We start from the raw sequence: 17,334 nt of genomic DNA, 5'->3' as shown, positions 1-17,334 counted from the left end.
AGTTCCCCTTATCTATTCAGCTGGTTACATCCTCAAAAGCAAACTCCAATAAGTTTGTTAAATGTGATTTCCCTTTCATAAATCCGTGTTGACTCTGCCCAATCCTACCATTATTTTCTAAGTGTCCTTTATCACATCCTTTATTATAGATTCTAGTATTTTCCCTACTACTGATGTCAGGCTAACAGGTCTGTAGTTCCCTGTTTTCTCTCTCCCTCCTTTCTTAAATAGTGGGGTTACATATGCCACCTTTCAATCTGCTGGAACTATCTCTACAGCCACCTGTTTAATCACTCTGGGATGTTGGTCATCAGATCCAGGGGATTTATCTATTTTTAAGTCCCATTAATTTCTCTTGTACTTTTTTTCTGCTAATATTAATATCTTGCAGTTCCTCATTTACACTAGTCCCTTGATTCTCCATTATTTCTGGGAAGTTTTTAGTATTTTCCTTTGTGAAGAAGGACGCAAAGTATTTAGTTTCTCTGCCATTTCCTTATTCCCTGCTATAAATTCTCCTGACTCTGCTTGTAATGGACCCACATTTGCCTTTGCTAATCTTTTCTTTTTTTAACATACCTATAGAAGCTTTTACAGTCCGTTTTTATCTTTCTCACTAGTTTCCTCTCATTCTATTTTCCCTTTCTTAATCTTTTTCTTGATCCCCCTTCGCAGATTTCTGAAATGCTTCCAATCCTCAGGCTTACCATTTTTTGGCAGCTACCCCAGTGCCTTTTCTCTGGTGATGGTGATTGTTTTAAGTTTCTCCTTCCCTTTCACTTCTTTATTTTTACGTATCTTTGGGAAGTTTTCTCAGTTTTCTACAGTGAAGACAGACACAAAATACCTGTTCAACGCCTCTGCCATTTCCTTGTTTTCCATTATCAATTCCCCAGACTGTAGAGGACCAACACTAGCTTTAGTTAATAAAGACAAAATACTGCAGATGCTGGAAATCTGACTTAAAAATAAAGTGCTGGAAATACTCAGCAGGTCTGGCAGCATCTGTGGAGAGAGAAAGAGTTAACGTTTCAGGACTGTGACCTTTAGTAACTAACTTTAGTTACTCTCCTATTTAAATACTTGTAGAAACTCTTACTATCTGTTTTTATGTTACTGGCTAGTTTTCTCATACTCAACTTTCTCCTTTTTTTTTAGTCATTCTTTGCTGTTAATATCTGTCCAATCTTCTGACTTACCACTAATCTTTGCAGATTCATAGAATCATAGCTATTTCCGATACAGAAGGATGCCGTTGGCCCATCAAGTCCATGCCAGCTCTCCATGGAGCTATCCAGTCAGTCCCACTCCCCCGCTCAATCCCTGTAGCCCTGCAAGTCTATTTCCTTCAAGTGGCCATCCAATTTTCTTGAAGTCATTGATTGTCTCCGCTTTCACCACCCTCTTTCAATTTGATACTATCCTTAACTTCCTTATTTACTCACGGCTGATGCACCCTTCTCTGAATCTTTCTAACTTGGATAAATTTTTGCTGAGACTTATTAAATATCTTCTTAAATGTCTGCCACTACATCTCTACTGTTTTATCTTTTAAACTAGTTTCCCAGTTCACTTTAGCTAGCTCTGCCTTCATAGCCTTATGATTACCTTTATTTGTGTTTAAAACACCCGTCTTAGACCCACACTTCTCCCCTTCAAACTGAAAGTGCAGTTCTGTCATTTTATGATCGCTGTCGCCTACAGACTTCTTTACCATGAGGTTATTGATTAATCCTGTCTCATTGCTAATTACCAGGTCTAAAATAGCCTGCTTCCTGGTTGACTCTAGAATGTACTGCTGTAATAAATTGTTGTGAATACATTCTGTGAACTCATTTTCCAGCCAACCTTTGCAAATCTGATTTGCTCAATCTGCATGTAGATTAAAGTCACCCATGATGATTGTCATACCTTTCTTACATGTCCCATTTATTTCTTCCTGTATACTCCTGTCCTACAGTGTAACAACTGTCAGAGGGCCTGTAAACTATTTGCACACGTGACCTCTTACCTTTCCTATTACCTCTACCCAAACTGGTTCTACATCTTGCTCTTTTGAGCTAAGATTATTTCTTGCTACTGTACGGCTAACATTCTTAATTAACAGAGCTACCCCACCATCTTTTCCTCGCTTCTTGTTTTTTCACGATGTCAAATGCCTTTTCAGTATTCAGGTCCCAGCCCTTGCATGCTGCTTCAGGGCTTCATCCTTGCTCTATCTTGTGTATCAATGCTTCGGAGATTGCATTTTGCATACTTAGGGGTGCTCATTTATAATGACTGAATAAGTCAGTTTCTGTTTAGCTTCCAGATTTTCACTCGTGTTTTGGACATCACATTCTGCATTTTTCTGTGTCTGAGTTCTGACCTAATTCGTATTTTGATCAAGACTTTTGTAAAGGGGAATGTTGTATGTGAGTTATTCACAAAATTGCAGCCATGTTATATTTAAGGAGCAGTACATTGTCATCTAGGCCCCCACCTGATAGAATGAGGCATAGTAATTTTGCCACGTGGACATTAAATTTCAAATTGTTGCTGGGAAGAAGAGAAGGCCTGTTAGAAGAATTGCCAGACCTTGGCTGAAAAAAAAAATTTACATATTAACAGACGGTGCTTGTAGACAAAGGAGCTATTCCCTGCTCCAATTCAATCCACAAACAGATGTGGTCAGACCAGTTATTCACATGACACACTGGCTGTTGCAGAGTTTGATCTGAGTGTCTGGAGAAAGCCGAATGCTCCTGGACTGGAACAGACCTCCTCTCCTGTCTGTCTGCTCCCATCTCTTTCTCACAAGTCTCTGAATCCACTGAAGACACATGAACCCCAAGAGAGAAAGGTTTCCTTCAGCAAACAAGGTTTAAGAAGAATACTGGGCCCCAACGAAAAGCAAGATCTACCTACAATCAAGGACTCTACCGTGAGCTCAAATCACAGTAACAAAAAAAACCTCTTTAGAGATTGCCTCAAACTGTCCCACTTCATTTTTTTCTTCTGCTCTTTCTGTCCCTATCTGCATGTGTGTATCATGTATACATGCTAGTATGGGCGCGTCGTGTAGCCATAGGCATTAACTGAATTAGAGTTTAAGTCTAATAAATTTCAACTTTTCTTCTTTAAACTTAAGAAAGCCTATTTGTGCTAGTTTCTTTGCCTTATAATTGGAAAACGGTGAACAAGGATTCACCAAGGCGGAGCTAAAAACACAGTGTGTTTAAAAAATAAAACCCTGTTGCAGTAAGACCAGATGAAGACTGAAAGGGCCCCCTAGACCTCTTTCTCACCTGGTTGTAACAGAAATTTGGGTGCTAGCGTCCGGAATTGACACGCAGGCAAATGAGAGAAATTGGAATTGGGAAGCCAAATTGTTCCCAATCAAAAAAGAGCAAGATTTTAATACAGGTTTTCTTGTGATTGTGTGTGATTGAATATTAACATGTCTGCAACTGACGCTAGTAGCTCTCCAAGCCAAGGTGAAGTAACTTGGGATAAGTTAAAAGCATTGTCTGTGGAGGAGTTGAGGAAAATGGCTGAGCAGTGTGGGATCACTGTACATAGCAAGGCTAGGAAATCTGAACACCTAAGGTTAGTGGCCAAGCATTTTTCCCTTGAATCTGAAGAAGCAGAAATGGGGGTTAGAAGCAGACGTAGCCAGGGTACTGTTAGCAAAGATACAATTGGAACAAAGTAAACTTGAATTAGAGGAAAGGGAGAAAGAGAGAGCCTTCCAGAAGGAACGTGAAGAAAATAAAAGACAGGAGAAGGAACGGGAGAGAGAGAGAGAATATTCCAGAAAGAAAGCGAAGAAAGAGAGCTGAAGTGGCTTGAGTTAACTAGTGGGCGAGATAATAACCCCAGTGATAGCATAGCCAATATAGAGGAGCGTAACTCGGGGGCTGGGTCATCCAATTCCAAAATTCAATGAGGAAGATGTAGAAGTTTTTTTGTCTTTTGGGAAACTGGCAAGGCAGCTAAAATGGCCAGCTGAGACTTGGTCTCTTTTACTATAAAGTAAGCTAACTGGAAAAGCACATGTGGTTTTTACCCTGTTGCCAGATGAGAGTTACTCAAATTATGAACTGACCAAAAATACTACCCTCGGAGCATATGAATTAGTGCCCGAAGCCTATCGCCAAATGTTTAGAACCCTCAAGAAGCAAGCTAATTAAACTTATCAGATGTTTGAAAGAAGCAAGTCTTTTGACCAGTGGCTGAGGGCTTTTAAAGTACAGTTGAGCTATGAGAATCTCAGGGAAGTAATTCTGTTTGAGGAATGTAACTCTCCATAAAGACCCATGTAGAGGAGCAGTGGGTCCAGAGAGCCCGGCAAACGGCCGTTCTGGCCGATGAGTTTGCTTTAATTTATAAGTCGGTTTCCCATCAGAGAACTTTTCCTAATCACACAAATTCGAAAGGGACAAAGGGTGGGAAGGTGATGGAAGCCCAGGCAATCCTGGGAGAGAAAGGAAAGCAGGAGGCACAGGGGCTCTCCTCCAGCAAAAAGGAAGGTGCTGTGAGCAAGAATGAGACCCGGAGACCTGTGTGCTTCCATTGAAATAAAGCAGAGCATTTAAAAGCTGACTGCCGGAAACTAAAGGGAAAACCGGTGGGGTTTATCAGGGCACACCTGCTCAGTGAAGAAAGAAATCTGATTGAAAGCACAGCAGAACAAACTGTGGCTTTAACTCCAGTAAAAGTGAGACCCAGGAAGCTTAAGGCTGCAAGTGCAGGAAAATTTAATAGGATTCCTGAAGGTTATCAGGGTTTTGTGTTTAAGGGAAAGTAGTCCCATACCCCTCGAGTGGGCCAAGCAAGCCCATCATGATTCTCAGGGACACAGGGGCCACTAGATCCCTTTTAATGGGAAAAGGCCTGACCTTTCCCCTAGAGAGTGCAGTGCACACCAGAACAGTGGTGAATGGCATTAGAGGGCAGTGTATGCCTGTACCTGTACACCGGGTGCACCTGGAGTGCGACCTAGTTTTGGGACTGGTGACCGTAGGAATTGTCCCTAGTTTGCCTGTGGATGGGGTAGACCTGCTGCTAGGTAATGATCTGGCGAGGGTGAAGGTGATAGCCCGCCCAGTAGTGAAAGAAAGACCGCAGGAGGTCAGAGAGACAGGGCAGTGGTGGGAGACGGACCCCTGCAATTTCTCTGAATGTGTAGTGGATCAAGCCATGATCAAACCAGCTCTCCCAGAGGGCACTGCATTGGCACTGCAGGCAGATGACCATGCGGTCTGACTTTCCGAAACTTACTTTGGAAAGTTAGGAGACCCGGGGAATGAATTAAATGCATTTTCCCTAGCTGAGGCTCAGTGAGCTGACCCAATATTGCGAGAGTTAGCACAGACTGCCCTGTCTGAAAGTGAAGTAGAGGGAGTCCCTGATTGCTACTATTTAAAGATTGAGGTACTGATAAGGAAAAGGAGTTCTCCTCACAGATCTGAGAGCAAGGAGTGGACAGTAGTTGGTGCCACAGAGGCACCGGAGAGAAATATTAAGGGCCTACAAGACTCGAGTGACTGTAAATGCTGGTATACGAAAGACCAAAGCCCGCATAAGACAGCAGTTTGACTGGCCAAAGCTCCACAAGATGTGGTGGAGTCCTGCAAGAGTTGCCACATGTGCTAGGTTGCAGGGAAACACAAACTTGCAATCAAACCTGCACCCCTAAGTCCTGTACTAGTGTTAGGAGGACCCTCCAGCTGAGGGCTGGTGAACTGAAAGGGACCCCCGCCGAGAACAAAAAGGGACAGGCAGGCACAAAGCTGACGAAAGGGTAGACAGGGAAGGGGGAAAAAGTGACCAACAGAACAGATTAAAACAAGTCCGGGAGGAATCCCGGGTGAAAACCCCTACTGTCCGATCAGCCAGCTCCAAAAAAAGTGAAAAGTTAGACCCCATATCCTCCTACGTAAATGCAGACACAAGAAGCACCCCACCAGAGTTTCTAACAGCATTTACAGGAACCTGCAGAGACAAAGAAAGATCTCTAGGGGGCAGAGCAACCGTGAGGGTGATGCCTCACCGAGTTGAAGTGCCGCAGGGGAGTGCAGTAGAGTCTGCAGACATACCTGCAGGCAGCAATGTCCCAGAAAACAATGGGGAGATTAACAAAGAATCCTCTCCCACAGTCTGAGAGAATTGGAACCACCCATCCCCCGAAGGTAAAAGTCTTTGCATGACTCAGCAAAGCATTGAAAGAGAGTTCAGGATAGACCCCTCCTCTACTGACTCTCTTGGAAAAAATTCCAATTTAGGGCTAATTAAATCTACCCCCCCTTAGCAGACCTCAGCAGGAACAAAGACCAGGGCAGTCATGGCAATGGGCAAACTGAAGAAAAATTTCCCCAAAGAACCATCTGTTTGGTGGGATGCCAAAATGGAGGCAATTAAAGCAGTACTGGCACCAAGAGAAGACAGACAATTTTAATAAGCTTTTGGACTTATGAATGAATGGAAGTGAATGAGAGAAATGCATGTTTTTTTTCCTGTATCATATATTTTCCCTCAACCCTTTTAATTAAATGCGCTTTTCTCAAATTGCATTTGCGGAGGTGTCATGCAGCTCCCCACCTGCCAACAATGAGGCATATTAATTTTCAAATTGTTGCTGGGAAGAAGAGAAGGCCTGATACAAGATTTGCCAGACCTTGGCTAAAAAGAAAAATTACAAATGAACAGACCGTACTTGTCGACAAAGGAGCTATTCCCTGCTCCAATTCAATCCACAAACCGACGTAGTCAGACCAGTTAGTCACATGACTAACTGGCTGTTGCAGAGTTTGAACTGAGTCTGGAGAAAGCAGAATGCTCCTGGACTGAAGCAGACCTCCTCTCCTGTCTGCCTGCTCCCATCTCTTTCCCTCAAGCCTCTGAATCCACTGAAGACACATGAACCCCAAGAGAGAAAAGTCTGCTACAGTGAACAAGGTTTCAGAAGAATACTGGGCCCCAACGAAAAGCAAGATCTATCTACAATCAAGGACTCTACCGTGAGTTTGAAGCACAGTAACAAAAAAATCCTCTTCAGAGATTGCCTCAAACATCTCCACTTTATTTTTTTCTTCTCTTTCTGTCCTTATCTGCATGTGTGTATCGCGTATGCATACTAGCATGCGCGCATCGTGTATCCTTAGGCGTTAACTGAATTAGAGTTTAAGTTTAATAAATTTCAACTTTTCTTCTTTAAACCTGAGAGCCTGTTTGTGCTAGTTTCTTTGCCTTATAATTGGAAAGCGGTCAACAAGGCTAAAAACAGTATGTTTAAAAAATAAAACCCTGTTGTAGTAATATCAGCGAAGGCTAAAAGGGAACACTAGACCTCTTTCTCAGCTGGTCGTAACAATATGCACTGAAATTTCAAATTAAATGGAATTGCAGATAAGAGGCAAGCTAAGTAGACTGGAACTTTAATTTGAATTAGAGAATCCAATGGAATTACCACTCTTCAAAACTAACTAGAAGATCCATAGCTGGCTAGATACACAAGTGGGTTCTGTTCCCTACGCACCAACCCAGAAGTTAAGGCATTGTTGCAGGTAATCTCTGCTTCAGTAAGATCGGTCACTTCTATAAACAATCAATAGGACTTGCATTTTAGTCATTCACTGCCTTATAGCTACTTGTATGATGTTGCCAGACTTGCTGAGTACTTCCAGCATGTTCTGCTGTTTGATCAATACTTGGTATGTTCTTTGGTTGGATAAGAGCAAGTTAAAAACTCAAATTATTGAAGAAACATTATATTCTGGTAGAGGGAGAAACAATAGATTTCTCCAGATAAATAAGTTCAGTGGGCTAAATATTCTCATTTTTGTTGTTTAAATGCATCAACTTGCCATTTTCATAAGGCCTTGTTGGACCTTATGTACCTTAAATGCCTGGTGACAACATTGCCAAACCATGATCTTACTACGTTTTCCATACGGCCATTTTACTGCTAATCTATATTGTGTATGTTGGGCTTCTCCAAAGCCTTTGAAATAAAAACTGAAAATGCTGGAATTATTCAGGTTGCGCAGCATATGTGGAGGGAGAAACAGAGTCGGATATTTCAGATCAATGACCTTTCAGGATTGATGCTACTGAATCCTGAGTATTTCCAGAATGTTTTTGTTTTGTTTTCAGGTTTCCAACATCTGCAGTATTTTGCCTTTCCAAAGCCTTTACTGTCATATGGCCTTTCAAAAGTTGTAATTGACCATTAGACCTTCCACCACTGAAACCCACGTATGTGTTTTTGTCATCTCTCGACACATCTTCTAAACTCAGTGTAAAGCTTTTCTTGACCTCCCATCCGCCACTGTACATAAACTCCAACTTGTCCAAGGTTCTGATGCATGGTTCTGAGCAGGAGCTCCGCCATCAACCCATTCTGGCTTCCTGTCCCCCAACATAGCAATTTGAAAATCTTTATCTTCATCTCCAAGATGCCCTGTGGCCTTGTTTACATATCTCTGCAATCTCTTCCAATCCTATATCCATCCCCAGCTGTTCTTTTTCACCATACACCCCTTCCTTTAGGCTCACCATTGGTGGCAGAGCTTTCAGCTGCCTTTGGAGAGCCTTCTTAAACCTATGTGCTTCTCAAACTTCTTAAGAGCTCTTGCCTTTGACCAAGCCTTTGGTCTCCCCTTGTAATCTCCCTTCCTGTCTTGGTGTTTGTTTATTTATTATTTAGAGATACAGCACTGAAACAGGCCCTTCGGCCCACCAAGTCTGACCAACAACCACCCATTTGTACTAACCCTGCAGTAATCCTATATTCTCCTACCACCTACCTACACTAGGGACAATTTACAATGGCCAATTTACCTATCACCTGCAAGTCTTTGGCTGTGGGAGGAAACCGGAGCATCCGGCGGAAACCCACGCGGTCACAGGGAGAACTTGCAAACTCTGCACAGGCAGTACCCAGGATCGAACCCGGGTCCCTGGAGTTGTGAGGCTGCGGTGCTAACCACTGTGCCGTTTGTTTGTTTACCTTGTGCCTAATTTGTGAAGAGCCTTGGGATGCCTCTCTCCATTTATGGTGCTATCAAAGAGTAGGTTGTTGTTGCACTTCGTCATATTCAATTTTGTATCCCATTTCACCAAGTAACTTGTAAGAAACAAAGGAATGGTCTGGGAATGGAAGTAGTGGAGTGCAAACGTCTGCATTCTTTTAATGACACCTTGTATGAACTTGCTCATTATTCAACAGCAGTCTCTGAACTGGTCTTAATGAATTTATACTCAACAATTATAGCCATAAGGGTACACACAGTTGTAATTCCAAAGAATAGTACTTTGTGTTTTACAGGTATATGGTTCCTGTCATAAAACAACATCGTTTTACTTATCATGAACAGCACAACAGAAGATCCAATCTCTAAATTTGTTGATTGTTTAGTATAAAAAAGAAATTATTTTCACTTGGACTTTTTTGAAGAAAAGCAACAAAGATAAAAATTGTAGGAAAATTATTTTGTAAGCAATATTTTCTGTGAGAATCTATTTTGAAGGGGCTTTCTTTCTTCATTTTAATTTTTCTAGAATGGTTAATTACATCCTTTTTCTGATGATTTTAAGATTTATTTTTTAATGATACATTGAGCTGTCAGGCCAAACAATGAAAGCTAAGATCAGTAGGAGTCCAAAATATCCCATCAAATAAACAAATTCAATGCAAAAAAAAAATTGCATGGCTTCGGAAATGAATTTATTAAATGTGGCCAACAAATGGAGTTGTACATGATTTTCAGCAACTCTTGTATGGAGATTGCATGCTGACAGAGGGGAAATTACAGTATCAGATATGGGTTTTACCAATTAACGGTACATGATGGGACTGCATCACCTGAAAGTGTAGTAGTACATTGAAATGCTGACACTTTTAAGATGTCAGTTCTATGAGAAAATAGATTAGAGTTTTCAGTGTATTTTGAAAGGAATTTTACAAACCCACTCATGAGGCTTAATATATAATAGATTTTGAGTTACGATTTACTTTCAATTTATTCATCTGAGCTGTTCAGACTTGTTTGCTTTATCTGTGGGCTGATTTGAGGCAGTAATGAGTTAACTAATTTGGGTGAACAGGTGGTGTGATTAGCTATTCTCTGGCTGTTTTCCTATGTCAGGCAGCCTGTTGGGTATGCTAAGATAACAGACCAACTTTTGCTGGTGTGGGGCACATTCGCCATTGGACATTTTCCCATGTCCTTCAGCTCACAGTTTTTGTACTGTAACTTCCCAATCTCCTTGGCATTTCTTCGCGGATGAAGATTTTGGGAAGATTGTAGTCTTCGGTTGCAGGCCCGCTGGTGGCTAGTCAGGCCTATCCGTGACCAGCAGATTCTCCCACAGCGGGTACAAGTGAAGGTGTAGTCGCTGCTGGGGGCAATTGGGTCTATCCTCCTCCTTTTCTCTTTCATGCTGGTTCTTCGCTCGGTCTCAAAGATGTCTGTAGCCCTCCTGATGTAGCATCACCAGGCATCACGATCTATGGCCTGCGCTTCCCACTGGCGATGGTCGATGTGGCACATAGAGAGGGACTTCTTCAGGGTGTTCTTGAAACGTTTGCATGGGTCCCCTCTGTTCCTTTTACCTGTGGTCAGCTCTCCATACAACACGATCTTGGGCAGGTGACTGTCGCCCTTCCGGGAAATGTGTCCCGCCCAACGCAGTTGGCTTTGCAGGAGGATGGCCTCAGTGCTGGTGATGCTGGCTGTTTCCAGGACTTCAATGTTTGAGATGCAGTCCTGCCAGTGGATCTTGATGCTGCAGAGGCAGCGCTGATGGAAGCACTCTAGAAGGTGTACATGACAGCAGTATAGGATCCATGACTCAGTGCCATACAGAAAGGTGGTGAGGACTATGGCTTTGTACACTTTTGAGTTTGGTCTGTGCTCTGAGGCTGTGGTTGCTCAACACACGTTTGTAGAGTCTGCCGAATGTACTGTTTGCTTTTGAGAGCCTATTGTCCACTTCCTTATCTGTAGTGGCATCAAACAAGATGATGCTCCCCAAATAAGTAAATTGCTTGACAGCATTCAGCTTGGTTCCCTCAATGACAATGCTTGGTGGTCTATATTCTTCTTGGGGTGCAGGCTGATGCAGGATTTCAGTTTCCTTTAAACTGATTTTTAGTCCGAAGAGTTGTGCTGCCTTGGAAAAATGTGTTATTCGTTGCAGGTCTGACTGACTGTGGGCCAGGAGATCACAGTCATCGGTGAAAAGAAGTTCACGGATGAGTTTTTCTTGTGTCTTGGTGTGAGTCTGAAGAGGCCTGAGGTTGAAAAGGCCTTCCTCAGTCTGGAAGCGTACATAAACTCCCTCAAGGTTTTCCGTTGTTTGCTGCAGCATCATGCTGAGAAAGATGGTGAACAGGGTCGGGGCCAGCACACATCCCTGCTTTACGCCATTGGAGATACACAAGGATTTGAGAGGTTGCTGTTTTGCATGACTTGTCCGTACTGATTTTCATGAAACTGCTTCACAATGGCCAGGAACCTGGGTGGCATCCAAGTTTTTCATAGATTTTCCAAAGTCCATCTCTGCTCACAGTGTTGAATGTCTTGGTGAGGTCTACGAAAGTGATGCACAGGCCTTTGTTTTGCTCTCAACACTTTTCTTGTAATTGTCTGAGTGCAAATACCATGTCTGTGGTGCCTCTGTTTGCTCTGAAACCATGCTGGCTCTCTGGGAGGTTTTCTTCAGCAATGGTAGGCACAAGCCTGTTCAGAAGTATTTTAGCCAGGATCTTCCCAGCAATAGAAAGGAGGGTGATCTCATGGTAGTTGGAGCAGTTTGATTTTTCTCCTTTGTTTTTGTAAAAGGTGATGATAATGGCATCACGAAGATCCCGTGGAATCCTGCCCTGTTCCCAGCAGGCTGTGAAAAACTCATGTAGCTTGGTGTATAGGGCAGGGCCACCAGGTTTCAAGGCTTCAGGTGGAATTCCGTCGGCTCTGGGGGCTTTGTTGTTCATCTGGTTGATGGCAGTCACAGCTTCCTCCAGAGTTGGGCTCTCATCCAGTTCTTCTTTGACAGGCTATCGTTGGATGCGATTGATGGCAGTATCATGCACTGTGCACTTGGAGCTGAAGAGAGTTTCAAGTGCTCCGACCAGTGATCCAGGACTGACTCCTTGTCGGTGTGTAGGATCTTGCCATCGGGGCTCCTCAGGGTTTTGGGTTTGATACACTTGTCCCAATAGTGCAAGCTGAAAGCAGTGTGGCGAGGTAAAAGGCCAGCAGTCTATCTCCTTAACTAATGAAACTTAAGGATTGAGAAAGAATCAGGGGAACAAAGGTGAAGGATGGTGAATTAGTCCAATCAGATACAGAAAGAGGGAAGAAGGGTTGATTATATTAAGAGAGGGGAAAGACACAAAGGAAAAGTAACTTTAAAAAAAAAATGAAAATCTCAGCACATGCAGGAATGAGACGGGACAGTTTAAATTGTTGCCTTTCTGGGCCAGTAAGGTTGATTGGCAATGCACTAATAATTGTCACGTCATCAAAAGACTACTTGCGCTCTTAATTACCACCCCTAACCTTTTGCTGCAAGTTTCATGGTAGTCACAGTGCAAATCTAGCAAGTTCTTAAAAATAAAAGAGAGGCTAAGGACGAGCTGCTGTTCATGTAAAGCAAACACCAGAGCGACATAAATCAACCAAGTTCTGAGGACGTTGTTTCACATTCTCTGCACTTGCTAGCTGATCGCATTAATAACTGCATACTTGCCTTTGTGTTAGGCAAATATGTAATATCTTTAACTCATCGTAGTTCATACACTAATAGCATCAGAGGTTTTCCTTAAGTTACGAAGTGGGATGGAAGAAACCAATTTCTTAATGTAATCAAATTTTATTTTATATGTTGGCCCAGTTATACTGGTGTAACCCTCAAGATTTAGGGGATACACATTTTTTGATTTTCTTTTGTTTCTTTCAGGGAACTGCTTTTGAACAATAACCTGTTACGGGTTCTACCATTTGAGCTTGGAAAGTTGTTTCAATTACAGACCCTGGGTTTGAAAGGTAAGAGGAATAATGTGGTCCAATGCTGTATTGATGAGTTATTCTTAGTTAATTACTAGGTTTATAATTCCAACTGTAAATTTTAATAAATCTAGAAAGTATTTTTTCCAGATTTCCTTCATTTCTCCTTCTGCCACTCTGGGACTTGATTCCTGGTGGAGCAAGATTCCATAATTGCCGTTTGACCTCTGATATTTCAATGTGTGAACAGGTAGCAAGTGTTGGTAGGCTGGCTAGTTAATAGTCACCCCATGATACAAGGAACTATATTGAAGCAGCCTAGTGAGCAGCACAACTCTGTATAAAATGTGTAGTCGGATTGACACCTTGCTCTTGAATGCAACACTGATTCGAAGGATAGTGAATGAGAGTCCTGACATGAAGTTCTTAAATTTTTTAATATTCATTCATGAAATGTGGATGTCACTGCTCATCCCTAATTGCCCTTGAGAAGGTGGTGATGAGCTGCTGCCTTGAACCACTGCAGTCCATGTGCTGTAGGTACATCCATTGTGCTGCTCGGGAGGGATTCCAGGAGTTTGACCCAGTGATGATGAAGGAGCAGTGATATAGCTCCCAAGTCAGAATGGTGAGACTTGGAGGGGAACTCGCAGGTGGTGGTGTTCCCATGCATTTGCTGCCCTTGTCCTTCTAGGTGGTAGAGGTTATGGGTTTGGAACATGCTGTCAAAGGAGCCTTGGTGAGTTGCTGCAGTGCATCTTGTAGGTGGTATACATTGCTGCCACTGTGCACCGGTGGTGGATGGGGTGCCAGTCAAGTGGGCTGCTTTGTCTTGGATGGTGTTGAGCTTCTTGATTGTTGTTGGAGCTGCAGTTATCCAGGCAAGTGGAAAGTATTGCATCACACTCCTGATCTGTGCCTTCTGGATGGTGAACGGGCTTTGGGAGTCAGGAGTTACTCGCTGTGGAATTCCCAGCCTCTCGCCTGCTCTTGTCGCCACCTTGTATGTATGGTTAATCTTCTGGTCAATGGTAACCCCCAGGGTGTTGAAGGTGAAGGATTTTGCAATTGTAATTCTGTTGAATGTTAAGGGGAGATGGTTAGGTTCTCACTTGTTGGAGATGGTCATTACTTGGCACTTGTGTGGTGCGAATGTTACTTGCCAGTTATCAACCCAAGTCTGATTGTTGTCCAGTTCTTGCTGCAAGTGGGCATAGAGTGCTTCAGTATCTGATGAGTTGCAATGAACACTGTGCAATCATTGGCGAACATTCCCACTTCTGACCTTATGATGGAGGGAAGATCATTGATGAAGCAGCTGAAGATGTTTGGGCTTAGGACACTGCCCTGAAGAACTCTTGTAGTGATTTTCTGAGGCTGAGATGATTGGCTTCCAGCAACTGCAACCGTCCTCCTTTGTGCTAGGTATGATTCCAACCAGTGGAGGGTTTTCCCCCTGATTCTCATTGATTTCTGTTTTGCTAGGGCTCCTTGATGCCACACTGGGTCAGATGCTGCTTTGATGACCAGGGAAGTCACTCTTGCCTCACTTCTGGAATTCAGCTCTTTTGTCCATGTTTGGACCAAGGCTGGAATGAAATCTGGAGCTGAGTGGCCCTGGCGGAATCCAAACTGAGCATTGGTGAGCTGGTTGTTGGTGAATAAGGGTCGCTTCATAGCACTATTGACAACATCTTCCATCACTTTGCTGATGATTAAGGGTAGGGTGATGGGGCGGTAATTGACTGGATTGGATTTGTCCTTTTTGTGGATAGGACATAGTTGGGCAATTTTCCACATTGTCAGATAGATGCCAGTGCAATAGCTGTACTGGAACAGCTTGGCTAGGGGCGCGGCCAGTCCTGGAGCACAAGTGTTCAGTACTACGGGATGTTGTCAGGGTCCATAACCTTAGCTATATCTATTGCGTTAAGTCATTTCTTAATATTACGTGGAGTGAATTGAATTGACTGCAGACTGGCATCTGTGCTGCTGGGGACCTCTGGAAGAGGCTGAGATGGATCATCCACTTGGCACTTCTGGCTGAACTTGGTTGCAAATGTTTCAGCCTTGTCTTTTGCACTAATGTGCTAGACTCCACCAAGATTCAAGATGGGGATGTTTGTGGAGCCACCTCCTCCCATTAGTTTAACTGTCTTATCACCATTCATGACTGGATGTGGCAGGACTGCAGCACTTTGATCTGATCCATGGTTGTGGGATCACTTAGGTCCATCTATAGCATGCTGCTTCTGCTGTTTAGCATGCATGTATTCCTGTGTTGTAGCTTCACCAGGTTGGCATCTCATTTTTAGGTATGCCTGGTGCTGCTCCTGGTATGTTCTCCTACACTCCTCGTTGAACGGGTGTTGGTTTCCTGGCTTGATTGTAATGGTAAAGTGAGGGATATGTCGAGCCATGAGTAATGGTTGAATACCATTCTGCTGCTGCTGATGGCCCACAGTGCCTCATGGATGCCCAGTTTTGAGCTGGTATCTATTCTGAATCTACCCCATTTAGCACGGTGGTAGTGCCACACATGATGGATGGTGTCCTCAGTGTGATGATGGGACTTCGTCTCCACAAGGACTGTGCGGTGATCACTCCTACCAATGCTGCCGTGGACAGATGCATTTACGACAGGTGAATTGGTGAGGACGAGGTCAAGTTGGTTTTTCCTTGTTGGTATTCTCACCACCTGTCACAGTCTAGCAGATATGTCCTTCAGGACTCGACCAACTCGGTCAGTAGTGGTGCTGCCAAGCCACTCTTGAACATTGAAGTCCCCCACCCAGAATGCATTCTTTGCCCTTGCTATCCTAAGTTTTTTTTCCAAGTGGTGTTCAACATGGAGGAGCACTAATTCATCAGTTGAGGGAGGTAGTATGTGGCAATCAGTGGGAAGTTTCCTTGCCCATGGGGTCTAGAGTCAACATTGAGGACTCCTAGGGCGACTCCCTCCTGGCTATGTGCCTCTGTGCTGCCACCTCTGGTGGGTCTGTCCTGCCAGTGGGACAGGACATACCCATGGATGGTGATGGAGGAATCTGGGACATTGGCTGTAGAGTATAACTGTCAGGCTGTTGCTTGACTGTCTGTGGGACAGCTGTCCCAATTTTGGCACAAGTCCCCAGATGTTAATGAGGAGGACTTTGCAGGGTCGACTGTGCTGTGTGCGCCTTTGTTTCCGGTGCCTCGGCCAATTCCGGGTGGTCCGTCCAGTTTAATTCTTTTTCAACTTTTCTGTAGCAAGTTGACACAACTGAGTGGCTTGCTAGGTGATTTCAGAGGGCATTAAAGAGTGAACCACATTGATGTGGGTCTGGAGTCACATGTCGACCAGACCGGGTAAGGACAGCAGATTTCGTCCCCTGAAGGATATTAATAAAATTAGAAGTATGTTCTCCTGTTAAATACAGTATGGCTAAACCTAATTAAATTGTTTTGCTGCATTTCATTAAAATTGAGGCAAATTCATCTTCCAGTTTTATTACAAAATTTGTTACCAGTGGAGGGGGGGTCTCTGTTAGAGGAATAGCCAGTTGCAAAACCAAAAATGATGTTGCAACTGCAGTTTCAAAAAATGAAAAAATTCATAATTCTGCTCACCACTGTCAGCACTTTTTTTTAAACAAGAGCTCTTTTTATTGAATTAATAGTTTGGCCTTACAGTGCTCAGTAGTAAAAGGGAATTAATAATTCCAAGCACATGCTAGTTTAATAACTGAGCTGATATTAGACAAATTGTACATCTCCATATTAACAAGCTTATCACAGCAATGCTCATGTCTTCGTCTCCTAATCACGGTGAATTTAAAGAAATTGGTGAAGCATCCCAAAACATAATGGCAAAAATGCATCTCCCCCTGATGTGAAGTAGTAAATGACCAATTTGTCTTTTTAAGATTGCTTTAAGCCAACACTTATGTACTGCCCATATTTCTTGACCTACATATTTGTGAATAAATTGACCTTCATATAAGACGATCCCCATCTCCCTAAAATTCAACCTCAAACTTCTATTCAGCAAAAGACAGGACCCATCTCAAAAGTTCAACTCCAAAATTTTAGTCTGCCAAATTCCTCAACTATGTCAGTTGAGGTCCACAGCTACGTTTCTCCATTTTGCATTTCAACCAGTGGAGATGTTCACAAATTTTTGGCAATTCACGTCCTGTGCATATTGCCCCTTTTTTTCTTAGAAACAGTATTTTTGCAGTCTTGTCCCAACAATGAGTTCTAGGTTATAGTAGTGAAAGATGTCAAACATGCATTATGTAGAAATGTGATTAATTTGTTATTTTCCTTACATGCATGGTACATAGCTCGTCAAATGTGG

General features: G+C 43.1%; 1 protein-coding gene across 5 annotated transcripts in view; it reads left to right on the top strand.

Annotated features, from left to right (window-relative positions):
• Window positions 1–17,334, top strand: part of LOC137375906 (CCR4-NOT transcription complex subunit 6) — an 86,997-nt gene that overhangs the window by 32,894 nt on the left and 36,769 nt on the right. For all 5 annotated transcript variants that reach the window (XM_068043573.1, XM_068043569.1, XM_068043574.1 and 2 more), the window contains exon 4: window positions 12,949–13,034. In XM_068043573.1, the coding sequence (XP_067899674.1) occupies window positions 12,949–13,034 (86 nt within the window). The remainder of the gene's footprint in view (window positions 1–12,948; window positions 13,035–17,334) is intronic.

The sequence above is a fragment of the Heterodontus francisci genome, chromosome 12 (genome assembly GCF_036365525.1).
Source record: "Heterodontus francisci isolate sHetFra1 chromosome 12, sHetFra1.hap1, whole genome shotgun sequence".
In the NCBI taxonomy this organism is placed as follows: Eukaryota; Metazoa; Chordata; class Chondrichthyes; order Heterodontiformes; family Heterodontidae; genus Heterodontus; species Heterodontus francisci.
Note: the sequence above shows the minus strand (reverse complement) of the source record. Positions and strands in the feature narration are given on the sequence as shown.